The sequence below is a fragment of the Eumetopias jubatus genome, unplaced genomic scaffold (assembly GCF_037043125.1).
Source record: "Eumetopias jubatus isolate StellerSeaLion01/CBP00866 unplaced genomic scaffold, mEumJub1_p1.0 scaffold_12, whole genome shotgun sequence".
NCBI lineage: Eukaryota > Metazoa > Chordata > Mammalia > Carnivora > Otariidae > Eumetopias > Eumetopias jubatus.
This window is the reverse complement of record NW_028274818.1, coordinates 68,614,701-68,626,849: the sequence shown is the minus strand read 5'-3', so window position 1 is coordinate 68,626,849 and position 12,149 is coordinate 68,614,701. Positions and strand designations below refer to the sequence as shown.

General features: G+C 56.8%; 1 protein-coding gene across 2 annotated transcripts in view; it reads right to left on the bottom strand.

Moving 5' to 3' along the window:
• The window catches only part of SUSD4 (sushi domain containing 4), a 76,620-nt gene extending 65,451 nt beyond the window's left edge, over window positions 1–11,169 (bottom strand). For both annotated transcript variants that reach the window (XM_028111442.2, XM_028111443.2), the window contains exon 1: window positions 11,019–11,169. In XM_028111442.2, coding sequence (XP_027967243.1) covers window positions 11,019–11,169 — 151 coding nt within the window. The remainder of the gene's footprint in view (window positions 1–11,018) is intronic.
• Between the last annotated feature and the right edge of the window lie 980 nt (window positions 11,170–12,149).

Sequence of the window (12,149 nt, the reverse complement as noted above, 5' to 3'; positions counted from 1 at the left end):
GTCCGGGGACCTGCCCTGGAGCCCGGATGCTCTTCTCTGCCCAGGCCACAGAGGCAGGGCAGGGTCGCCCCCACGTTCAGACACTCTGTGTGTTGGGGAGCCCCCAAAGGATGAGGTCTTCCTACATCTGCAGATGACAAAGGGCGGAGGGTCTGTGTGCTCATTACCATGTAAATGAAGCCGCTCTCCAGAGCATAAAGGCCCTGGACCCCAGAGCCTCCTCGCAGGACCCTCTCCCTGAGGCAAAGCACACTGATCAGGTTGCACCTGGGGAGCCCTTCCCCAGGACAGACCCTGGCCTTGCACATCCCTGTACATTCCTGAAAACAGGCCGGCCTGCAGGCGGCTGCTTTCCTGAGGGGCCTAGAGGCTGGAAGGCAGACAGAGGATCCCCGGGCGTTCCCGCTAAGAACAGGGAACCCCGAGCCTCCAGCCCACAGACGCCCCAAGGCAGTAGCCGTGTGCAAAGGTACAAAGCAGTTCTCAGGCAAGAGACCACATAGACAAAGCACTCAGTGATTCCTGGACCCAAACACAACTCCCCCAGCCCCCCAGGGTCCCACTGGCCCAGTGCCTCCAGCAGGAGAGGTGGTGCACAGGATGGGGGAGGCAGAGAGGGACACGTGGGGGAGCCCCTCCCCTGCTGCAGACCCTGAGCACTAGGGTGAATCACTGCCCCCCACGTGTGCAAATTCTCTTCCCCGAGGCTTCTGCAAGCCCAAAAACAGCCCAGGCTCAGGCACGGCTGCAGGTGCGTCCCTCCCGCCCGCACGAGGACCTTCTCCATCTGCAGACAGGACTACTCACCCGGCCCACCCGCCGCAGGGACTGAGCAGGAGCACCCCGCCTGCTGCCTGAGCTCTCACAGGGGCAGGCCCCACACGTGGAGGGTGCTTCCACGCTGTGCCCTGACGCGCCCTAGGCACCATGCAGAGACGTCTCCTTCCAGGACGACAATCGTCACCATCACCGCTGTCTTGTGTTTATAAAACGTCTGTCCCCTGACCCTCCTCCACGAGCACAGCCCACCGCCCTGATTACTCAGGAAGAAACCAAACCCTGGTGAGGTCAAGTGACTTGCTTCAGAGGTGACAGCGCTGGTCACAGGGGGTGGGGGTGACAGAGGGGTTGCGCCTCTGAAGATTAACCGGCAGCCCAAGAAGACTGAGTCTTTGAAGGACTGAAGGCTAGGGCTGCCAAAGGACCAAGCACACGGCACCCCAGCATCAGGGAGCCATGAGGAGTTCCCGCCCCCACCACCACACTCAAGCACATGCACCCCTGCAGCACCGAGCACAGAGCCCCAGCCCCCACCACTGCGCTCACACACTTGCACCCCTGCACCAAGCACACAGTGTCCCCGCCCCCATCATCATGCTCCCGCTCACGCACCCCTGCACCGAGCACACAGCACCGGGAGCCGGGAAGAGTCCCTGCCCCCACCACGCTCACACGCACGCACGCCTGCACGACGTCCCCAGGAGGGAGGGAGGAAGGGACTGCCGACCTCTAGCTCTGCCCTCTTGGCCCAGGCTCTGCTGCAGTGGAACCCCACACCTGTGCACAGGTGGGCTGCCCTTCCTGCACGCTCTGCCCTGCTTTCTGGCCCAGTGGTGCACACATCCTGATTCCAAGGTGCTTGAACATCATTCAGGTAACAACGTAAGAATAAATCTGCCCCCAAGTCGGAAGGAGCCACCAGCAGCCAGCCGAGTCCCGCTGTGGTGGTCGTACTATGATTGCCAACACCTCCTCCCGACACGGGAGCGTGGGGGCTGCCCGGGCTCCACCCTCCAACCCCCTCCCCGCAGCTGACACGCAAACCCACCACTCCGGCACAGGTCTCTCTCCCCTGCTCCTGGTGGGCAGACAGCGCCAGCCTCCTGGTCAACAGGGGCTCACCTGTGTCACTGCACATGACATCTTCTCTCCTTCCCTCCCCACCTGCGGCCAGCCGTCTTTGACGCACACCTGTTCCCCTCCAATCGGAGCCCTCCCTGGGCTGTTCTTGGGCCGGTGGGGAGCTTCCTGACTGGCTGCACTGGAGTACGTCCTGGAGGGCAGGGCTCTGTTCTGTTCCCCGCTGTGTCCTCCGCCGGGTCACCGAGTCACCCGCAGGAACACAATAAAGACAATGAGCGTACGTCTCTCCATCTCCCCTCCATCCCCCACCGTGCTAAATAATCCCTTCCTAAAGCAAAGATCCAATCAAGTCACGGCCGGAGGACACGTGTTGTAGGCTCGAGGTACCGCTAGAGGACGTGAAGCTCCTAATCAGTGTGGTTAGTGTGCAGGCCCCACCTGCCTGTCCAGCATCCTTCCCCCGCCCATCTCTTCTCAATCTACCTGCCCTCAGGGAAGGCGCCCCCAGCCACTCCTTGTCTTCAGTACAGGCCCCTCCTCGTTCCGCAGCTCAGCTTGTCAACACCTCCCCGGCCTGGAAAACAGTCTTACTGCTCGACACTTCGCTGGACCGTCCCCGTCTGTGGGAGCCTTCCCCGCTCCTCCCCCACCCCCAGGGTCTCTGTGATAAAGCTTCACCGCGGACTCACCACACCATGTCGCGATGGTGCTTCCGTGGGACACCTGGGGCCGCGGGCCAGCGCCACTGAGTGTTCTATGTATCTGTTAGGCTACACCTTCTCAGGCCACAGGAGGCTCTGTAAACCCAGTACAGTGAAGAGAGCAAGCTTCCATTACTGGTCTGTTGGCGATGGTTTTGATCCCTCGAACCCTTAACGCTCTTGATCCTCACAGCACCCGTGGGAGGCAGAAGCGCCATTATTTCCATTTCACAGGTCCTAATAATGAAACTGAGGCAGCGATCAGGGGGCCATCCCGTAGCTAGCTGGTGGGCATGGCAGGAACACCGGCGTTTTGTACCTTCTCCAGCTCTTGGCCTCAAGACATCAACACATACCCACCAGTCACCACGACAAGCCAGCGAGCACCTCTCATCCACAAAACAGTGGTGTAAATGCAAGAGTGACAGGAACAAACCAAGTCCCCCATCACCATCCAAAGGGGAAAGGCCAGCAAGGCCTTGAAGTCCACATAGCAATTCAGAAGTGGGTTGTCCCATGGAAGAACGGCGAGCATGACCTAAACACAGCAGTGGCCCCAGGCAGCCATCGAGCACCTGCTGTCACACGCGTCTCCCGAATGAAACTGGTAAACGCATCCCATCGTGGCCTTGGGTCTGAGCTGAAACTGCATTAGGTCACAGCAGGGGGCTCATCAAAGGACTGAGATTAACCCCTGAAATCTATCACGTTCTTGCAAAACAAGGTTGTTTCTCCCCAGGACAGAATCAGCATCTTCTGAGTTTGAGGGATTAGGGAAGTCCAAGGGACCCTCCACATACGAGGAACTGAATGTGGAGACCAGCCAGATCCATCCCAAGGATGCACATGTACAGATGTGAAAGGGTCCACTGTAAGAATGGATTTTCTTTCCTTCTACGGAGCACTTTCCTGTTCCCGGCTCACCAGGGCGGTCACGGACGTCTTTCACAAATGCAGTCAGACCAAAGAAAATAAGATCTGTGTTTTTTAACCCTGAGGAAAAGGAATATAGTGCCTGAGTGCCCTCCCCGTTCAGCTCGACTCCCACACTGGTAATTCCAGGAGATAAAAGTCACCAATGTCAAAGAGAAACATCAGATAACAAGGTCAAACATTCATTTCCAAAAAATCTTACTCATCCTCCCTCTTGAAAAGCTCAGTTTATTGGGATAACGATGAATGATTACTGATCAAGTTTACGGGCTCTGCAGCTCCCCTCCCTTCTAAGAATAAAAAACCATTCCCAGAGCCTGGGCCTGCGCGTGGCAGGTACACGCGTGGTCTGCCCACAGCCGCCTCCCGGGACCCCTCGGGGCCTTCCCTCCAGAGTGCAGTCCCGGAAGCTCATCCACTAGGGTGCTCCCAAGCGCACTGTCATTTCCAAGTAACATCAGGAATTATTTTGTTTTACTTCTCTGATGTTCCCAGTTTACCTCACTGAAGATTAATAAAGCAATTACAATACTCTCAATTAAGAAGCCATTTTAAAACACATAATTCCACTTTGTGAGCAACTCAGTTATTTGTTTTTCTTCTTGAATGGATGACCCCTTTTGTCTTCCAGGAGCAATCTTTTCCTCAAAGCAGAAGAAATGTCGGACCAAATGCTTCCCGAAAACTTAGCATCTTGAGCTCGGGCCATCAGACGTGTCTTCCTGGACAGCAACCAGCAGTCTCAGATTTCATCAGCTACCAAACCCTATTCTTACCTCAAAGTTAACCTTCCGGAGGGAGCACCTACTCATATGTGTGACCCTTGGGCACAACTGTCCTTTTTTGCTTTGATATATACTAACTACGTTATCATCTGCATCACACAACTAGGGAGACAGGTGTCCCGGCCGGGCCTACAGGACACAGAGCGCGACCCACCGGCCTGGCTCCTAACCTGCTTTGTCTGTCTATTCTGACATCTTAGGGGACCCACCTCGCTGAAGATGCTTCTTCAAATTAAAAAAAAAAAAAAAAAGAGGAGAGAAAAAATAAAAATCTCATCTTACCAGGCTGTCAGGAAAATCAAAGGCAGGGATAAGGTTCATGTGAAAATACCTGCAAACAACACAGTAATCACATATTAACAGAAGCTCTTACTGGTGCTCGGCCAAATCACGGGGAGCAGGGCCTCACGGAGGAGGGCCAGAAGCTGGAGGCAACAAGCAGAAGGTGGGGTGCGGGGACAGCCACCTGCAGAGTCCCGGACTCCGTGCGCCCACCCTGTGCCCCTCAGCGAGGGTGAGCCAGACAGAACATGGGCCCCTCGGCCCACCTCCTCGCTCCCGGGGCCTCACGAGTTTCTAGCTGCTTCCCCCCCTCCCTTCAGAGCTCAAGGCCCAGGCACTCCAGCCTTCACTTTGTCTTGGGTGGTGGGGTTCCGTGTGGTTGATTTGCTTGTATGTTTTCTGCTTTTCGGTTACAAGACAAGAATTCCCTTAATATCAGGGTGGGGAGGGCCAAAGTCCCTAAATGTTTGGTAACTCTGGCTTAAAAAGCAATGCTCGCCTTGAAATACAATTAAAAAAAAAAAAAAAGCATCTAGCAATAGGGATTTCCACGCCTACAGGAAAAGCTTGTGGTAAAACATAATCTGGATCACCGCGCCTTAGTAACCAGCTGGGCGACCCTGAGCGAGCTGCTGGATCTTCCATGCCTCAGTTTCCTTGTTTGTAAAATAAGGGTCAGTAGCTGCCAGCCTCAGTCAGGGGCCATGGGGACCCAGTGAGCTAATATGTGTAATCACTGGGCGCAGCCCTGACGCGGAACAAACACTCTGCAGGTTCCCAGCCGATAGCACAGTTACTGATGATTCTCAGGCCTACCCATCGCTCGGATGGTGGCCGGCCCCAAACTCTGCCCCATCTGTTTCCAATCGTCCGTGCTTGGCAACAGGTGAACAGCTCATTCTTGTGAGAATGGAACAGTAAATCAATAAAATGGTCTTATCTGATATATGAGATTATGTATCTGGTGTATCTGTCCTAAATGCTGTGGTTGGTTTTGGTGAAATGTGACTAGAAACAAATTAGGAAAACTATTTTTCTGCCTCTTCTTTCCCTGAATTCAGAGACAAGGATCCCAACGGTCTATTTAGATGTATCACTGCTATGTGTGGTTATTCCAATTGTCAAGCACCAAATGGACTTGCAAAATAAGACAAGGATAGAGAAAAGTAGCCTGGGAAAATCACATTTCTCATCACTAACAACAAATAATACGTTTTACAGTGAATTGAAAATATATGTGTAAAAAATTTTATGCAAGCATTTTGCATCTGAGCTTCTGAGAAGAAACCAGCCCTTACTTGTCAGTTTCCCTGGAAGCAGGACGGCATCCCCTCGCTCGGTATCCCCAGGGCACACCACAGACACTCACAAAGACCAGGGCATAGATGCGAGGCAGAGAATCAGCTTTAGGGAGAGGTCGGAACCCGTCACATTCCGGTAATCACAGAGTCAAAGAGGGTCAGCGATGTGGGAAGGACTGAGCCAAGGAGAAGGTGCGCACCTGCCCAAAGCCATGTAGCTATTCAGCGGCAGAGACTGAACTTCACCGGACAACTCTGTGAAGAACGCGGCCCCTCATGCTGCAGCAGAGCTTCCCGGCTAAGGGCTAGTCTCCTGGCCTTTTGGAAGCTTTTGAAATATGCCTCCGACGCCAGGAGCAGAGACTGTGGGTGCTTTTCTTCGTGTGTCCAATCAATATTTACTGGAGAGAGATCTTCACCTACACTCTTCGTTACCCACAAGAATTAGAGACCAACAGACTCGCTCAGGCCTCTGAGAGCAGAGACTTGCTGCCTGTTGCAGGAAACCCTTCTCGTGTCTCCAAAAGCTCTCAGATTCCACCTCGTGGATAAATCAGAAGAGTTTCCATGCTACTCACATGTATTAAGGTGGCCTTTTGCTGAATACACGTACTTTGTAGCTTGAGAAGTTGGGACTTTCGCTTGCAGATTAAGTGCACTTTGAAACCGTGACTTTTAGACATCGCGTTGCATGAAAAGCTCCCACTCTACCAGGTAAGAAACCTTCTCGATGAGACTCCACCGAGACGCTGGCATCGCGGAATCAGTGAACCAGGCAAAGCACGTGTTGCCCACTGCAGGCACACAGCCCAGTGCCACGGCCTCAGCAAGACCTCAAGGAGCCTCATTCCTTGGCATGGGTGCCCTAACTCTGACCCACAGAGAGGGCAGCTGAGTGGAGGGCCCAGGTCGGAGATTTGCAAGCAGAAAACGGAAACTAAACACAGCTCGGACAGTATCATGCACCTGCCCTAAACCCCTTGGCAAGTGCTCACAGCCCGCAGTGCGATGTTCAGAATCCTCACCAGCTTCCAAGGTTCTTTATAATAGGGTTCCAACCTATTTGTCCTCCTTGCTGTCCGGCCTCCTCATGGGTCTGCTATTCTAGATCAGCCCTACTCACCTGGCTCCCAAGGGTGTGCTGTTCTAGATCAGCCTGACCTTCCTGGCCCCCCGTGGGTCTGCTGTTCTAGATCAGCCCTGCTCTCCTGGCTCCCTGCGAGTCTACTGTTCTAGATCAGCCCCGCTCTCCTGGCTCCCCGCAGGTCTGCTGTTCTAGATCAGCCCCGCTCTCCTGGCTCCCCGTGAGTCTGCTGTTCTAGATCAGCCCCGCTCTCCTGGCTCCCCGTGAGTCTGCTGTTCTAGATCAGCCCCGCTCTCCTGGCTCCCCGCAGGTCTGCTGTTCTAGACCAGCCTGACTCTCCCTGAACAGGCAAGCACATGACCGCCCCCACACTTTTGCACAAGGTGTCTCTCCCCTTGCAGCCCTCCAACCATCCCTCCCTCAGACCTCAGCCTAAGGGTCATCTCTGCTCTAGCGCCTTTCCTGATTTCTCCTCCAACCTCCTAGACCACCTCCAAACGGACGTGGCCTCAATAGCCATGAAACTGGCATCTTTGTGACCACCCATGGTCATTATTTTCTAAACAGTGTGGCAATAATTTGGGACTCCTTTCCGCTGTCAATCAACATCAGCTGAGCATCTCCTGCGTGTCACATGCTGTGCTGAGCACCTGAAACACAGAGGTGAATAAAGTCCAACTTCTTGCCTTCAGTGGGCTTACGGTCCAGCGGGTGAGACTGATCCATGAGGGAGGGTTATACTTAGTGCAATGAGAGCCCAGGTGAAGGGACAGCCCAGTGACCAGGGAAATATGAAAGAGATTATGGCACTTGAACTTGTTTTGAAGTGAAACTTGTTCATTGGGCAAAAAAATAGGGAGTAAGAGAGGGTTGTTCTAGGTAAAACAACATCGTACACCACAGTGCTTGGCACAGGGTATAGACAGGCACTCAATATTTCCTGAATGAATAAAGCAAAGGCCTGGAAGATTCTGGCGCCATCCACCTGCACTTACTGTGTACCTACACAGTTTCCGTCCACACACCAACCCCTGAAGTAAGGCAGCACCATCCCCAGTTTACAGATGAGGATGCTAGGCTTCCAAAGTCCAAGGCCCCAAAGCTATGGAGTCGCAGAGCCTGGCCTACATTCCTCACAACACAGGGATGTGCTAATGAATCTGCGTTCAGGGACAGACTTACAGAGCAAACTCTGAGCCCTGCATGTAAACACCCCGTAGGTCTCTGGAGGGAGAGAAGCAGCTGAAACTACCCTCCACGCAGACCCTGGGGACAGCGGGTCCTGTGTCTCCCTGTAAGCCTGCTGTTAGTCCTCTAAGGGTATTTGGTCTTAGTGGCCCCAGATGAGGACCCTCTTCCCTAACCCACAAAAGACAACCTGGAAAGAGCCACCCAAAAGTCACCTCAGGCAAACTCAGGCTCACGGATTCTCTCCTAGGACTCGGAGAATTGAAGTGAGTCTGCCTTTCGAGGACAAAGCATCTCCTTTTTGACAGAGTTCTTTCCCCTCTTAGTCTGATCGTCTTCTCAATTTCTCCCTTTCTGGCTTGGGCTTTTTCTGTAATACACGCATGCATTGGACACCTGTTTTTTCCTCCTAGCTCAGACTATAATATCTTACTATTATGCTGTTTCTTTTTCCAGTAAAAGCAATCAAAAATGAAAATCCACAATTTAAAACAGTATCTATTAAACATACATCTTTTTTGTGAACAAAAAAAAAAAAAGGAAAGCACTCTGGGGTGGGGGCTGGTTTTCAGCTCTGTGCCTCACGGGAAGATTGGGAGGCCTCTGCTTTCCCCCGCCCCCGCCCAGGCCCTTGCATTTGGTAACCACGAGTGATTCTAGGGTCAGAAACAACATGTTTAAGGACGCCTCAGTCTAAAGCACCGCTCATCAGCGTAGTCTTGAACCATTAGCCACACATCACCTGGGAGCTTGTCAGAAATGTGGAATCTTCCGCCCCTCCCCCCACCCCAAACCAACTGAACCAGAACCTGCCTTTCAGTAAGATCCCAGGTGACAGAATGCACGTCAAAGTCTTAGAAGCACAGGTCTAGAATTAAGGGATTTGCTTTTATTACCATCCAGGAGCCTCCACATGAGTTTCTGCCGTGAGAAAGAAGTCTCCGTATAGTGTACTCCACAGAACACCCCCCCCCACCCTCTCCACCCAAGCTGTTTATCCACAGAGGAATCTTGAAATGATAAATACTCTCCCAGGAATCACCCTCGCAGCCTGAAGGAGTTCAATGTGAAACAGAGGTAGTGGCTAGCCTCTCTGTGGCATGTGAGTGCCTGAGAAGGAACAGCTCTGAACTGAGGGCTGACAGGCAACCCCTTCCTCCCTGCTTCTCCTTCAAGGCCTGGATGTTGGTGCCTGACGTCTTCTCCCTCGGAAGACGGGGGTAAAGGACTAACATGAGCCCAAGGGGGCTGGGCGGTGCACTGAGCTCTGAGATCCTTCAGGAGAATCTCTGTGAACATGAACAGCAGACCCAGGAGCACAGCTCAGCTTGAGAAGCTCAACGTCCAGTAACTGGTCAAGAGCTACACAGATGAACCCTGACAGTGCGTCATCTACATGGGAGAAATGGACCGAGGGGATGGAAGGGTGGCGTGGACCGCATTGGAGGGATCAAAGCTAGAATCGGGGGAAGTGAAGAAGGAAGGGAGAGGCCCACCCCCACTCGTGCTTTCCTGCCCACCTGTGCCCACACACCCGAGAAGCAGAACTAATTTGGAGCAGCACAGAGGCTCCAACCAGAGCCCCACAGGCCGCACAGCGGCTGGCCTCGCCTCCCATTTGCCCTCGACCTCTGGGAAGAGGACACCCACCTCAGAGACGTTTCTCCAGAACTACGAACACCCAAAAAGTCACTCCTTGTTAGAAAACCAAATAAAGCCAAAACCGGTCCCTAAGGCGAAGCAAGTGTCCTCTCACTAATTTTGAGACGTGCACACCCAGAAAGCTCCCTTATGCTCCGGACATCCAGATCTCTCCGCACAACGCCCAAGTTCTGGATTGCTCTGCTTTTCCTCCTCCACGTTTACTAGTTTGCCACTCACGTCTCTCCTTGTTCACCTTCACTCTCTGAAACAGCAATATTTTAAACAGGAAATGGTTTATTGATAGCAATCGATATCTGCTTTTCCACCAATTATCATTTATTTATATATGAATAGTAGTTCAGCTTGGAAATGTGAGTCTGCCCTTTCCCAGGTCCACATGAGCAAGCTCTCCCAGAAATCAGGAACAGACACCAGTGCACTCCCAAATGCTCCCGGGGACTCCATCTGTCCTCCTCCACCGTGGCCTGAGGCCGACAGAGCCCCCTCCCCCAGAACCCAACACGCGGAGGATCAGCCTCTGGTGTGGACCAAGGCTATCAATTTTATTTCAGCCAGCTTCCCCCTCACACACGCCCTTGACTGTATTCTCCTGTAAATCAGACATGGAGAAGCGAAGCCATCCTCCAGAAGCGCCCCTGAGGAGCCCCCTCCACGCCCCCACTCCCCGCTGCAGGAACTCCTCCGCGCCCTCGCCCCCCCTGCAGGAACCCCTCCGCGGCCCCGCCCCCCTGCAGGAAACCCTCTGCGCCCCCCCCAACACACGCAGGGGCGCGGGAACTCACCACCTCCCAAGAAACGAGAAAGTTAACTTCCCGACAGACAGTCCCTCCGCCAGCCTGGCCGGGTCCTCAGACCCTTCACACTCCAAGGTGGGGGGGGGGGGGTGGTCCTGAGAACTTGCCCCGGCCTCTGACACCTGACACCTGGCCTCTCTCCGCTGAGGGCACCGACGCGGCGCAAGGCCCCCAAAAGCGCGCTCAGCACAGAAACGCCCTCTCCCCCTCTCTGGCTCCCCGGTGGCCCAAGTGAGACGAATGGATCGGCTCACTGTGCCCCCTTCGGAGGAGCCAGGCTGCGGGCAGCTCCAGGCACCATGCGGCGGTGTGTGTGCCCCGGGCGCGCCGCACGCAGGCATCGGGGGACTTCCGGGGGTCCCGGCGGAGGGTGGGCTCAGACCCGCGCCCTCCCCCGCGGCGCGGGCCCTGCGGTCACTCACCGCCCGTGAGCTGTGCGGGGCCGAAGCACAGCGCCAGCTGGATCCCCAGGACGGCGGCCAGCAGCCTGCGGGGGGGCGGCGGCTGCGGCGGCGGGGGTTGCTGCTGCTGCAGAAATCCGTCCCCCGGGCTCGGGTTCATTCCATGATGCATCTTTCGTCCACGCACCGCATCCGGCTCGCGGGCGCCTGCAACCGGGAGCGGACGCGGCGGTGCCCGGGCCGCGGGGCCGCGGGGCCGCCCCTCCTCCGCCCCCCTCCCTGTGGGAAACCCCCCAACCCCCCTCCAGCATCACCCCGCACCCCCCACCCCGGCGCGCGCAGCGGGAGGCAGCGCCGCGGGGCGCCGCGCGGGCGGCCGGCGGGGGAGGGGCGGCCGGGCCGGGGTCGCGCAGGGACCGCGGCCGCCAAGTCCGCAGCCTCCCCGCGTCTCCTGCTGGACCATCACTTTTCCCCCGGCCTATGCGTGTGACTCTCGGGCACCTCGCGGCGCGGCAGAGGGTCCCCCCGCGACACCCCTCGCCCCGGGTCCTGCCCCGGGGTCGCGGGGGTCCCGGCGCCGCGGCCCCTCCCCGGCCCGCGGGCTCCCGCGCTTACCTGCGGGGCTCCTCGGACAGCCTCCTTCCCGCCTCCGCCGCCTCCCCGCGCCGCTCCGACCCGCATCTGTGCGCGACCTCTGCCGCCGCCGCCGCCGCCGCCGCCGCCGCCGCCGCGCGAGCCAGACGGAAGCCTCGGCGGCGCCCGCCCCCCGCCCGCGCCCCCCCTCCGGCTCCCGGGGCGCTCGGGCGCGGGGGGTGGGGACGCCGGCCCGGCCGCGCGCCCGCCACCTGAGCTCGCGAGCCCGGCAGCGCGGGCGGGGGCGCGCCGAGCGCAGGGGCGCGCACGGGTACGCGCCCTGCCGCCCGATCCGGCGCGCGAGGGGGCGGGGCCGCCGCGGCCCCGTGACCAATAGAAAGCCCGCGCGCCTGCACTTGCCAGCCCTACGGCCTGTGCCGCCCCCGGCGAGCGGCGCGGGACCGATTCCGGCCTGGGGTCCCGGGCCCGCGTGCGCGGCCGGGCGCCTCCCACCCCCGCGGAGAGGCCGCGACACGTCCGCCCTCGGTCCCCGCCAAGGCTCCGTGTGTCCCCTTAGGG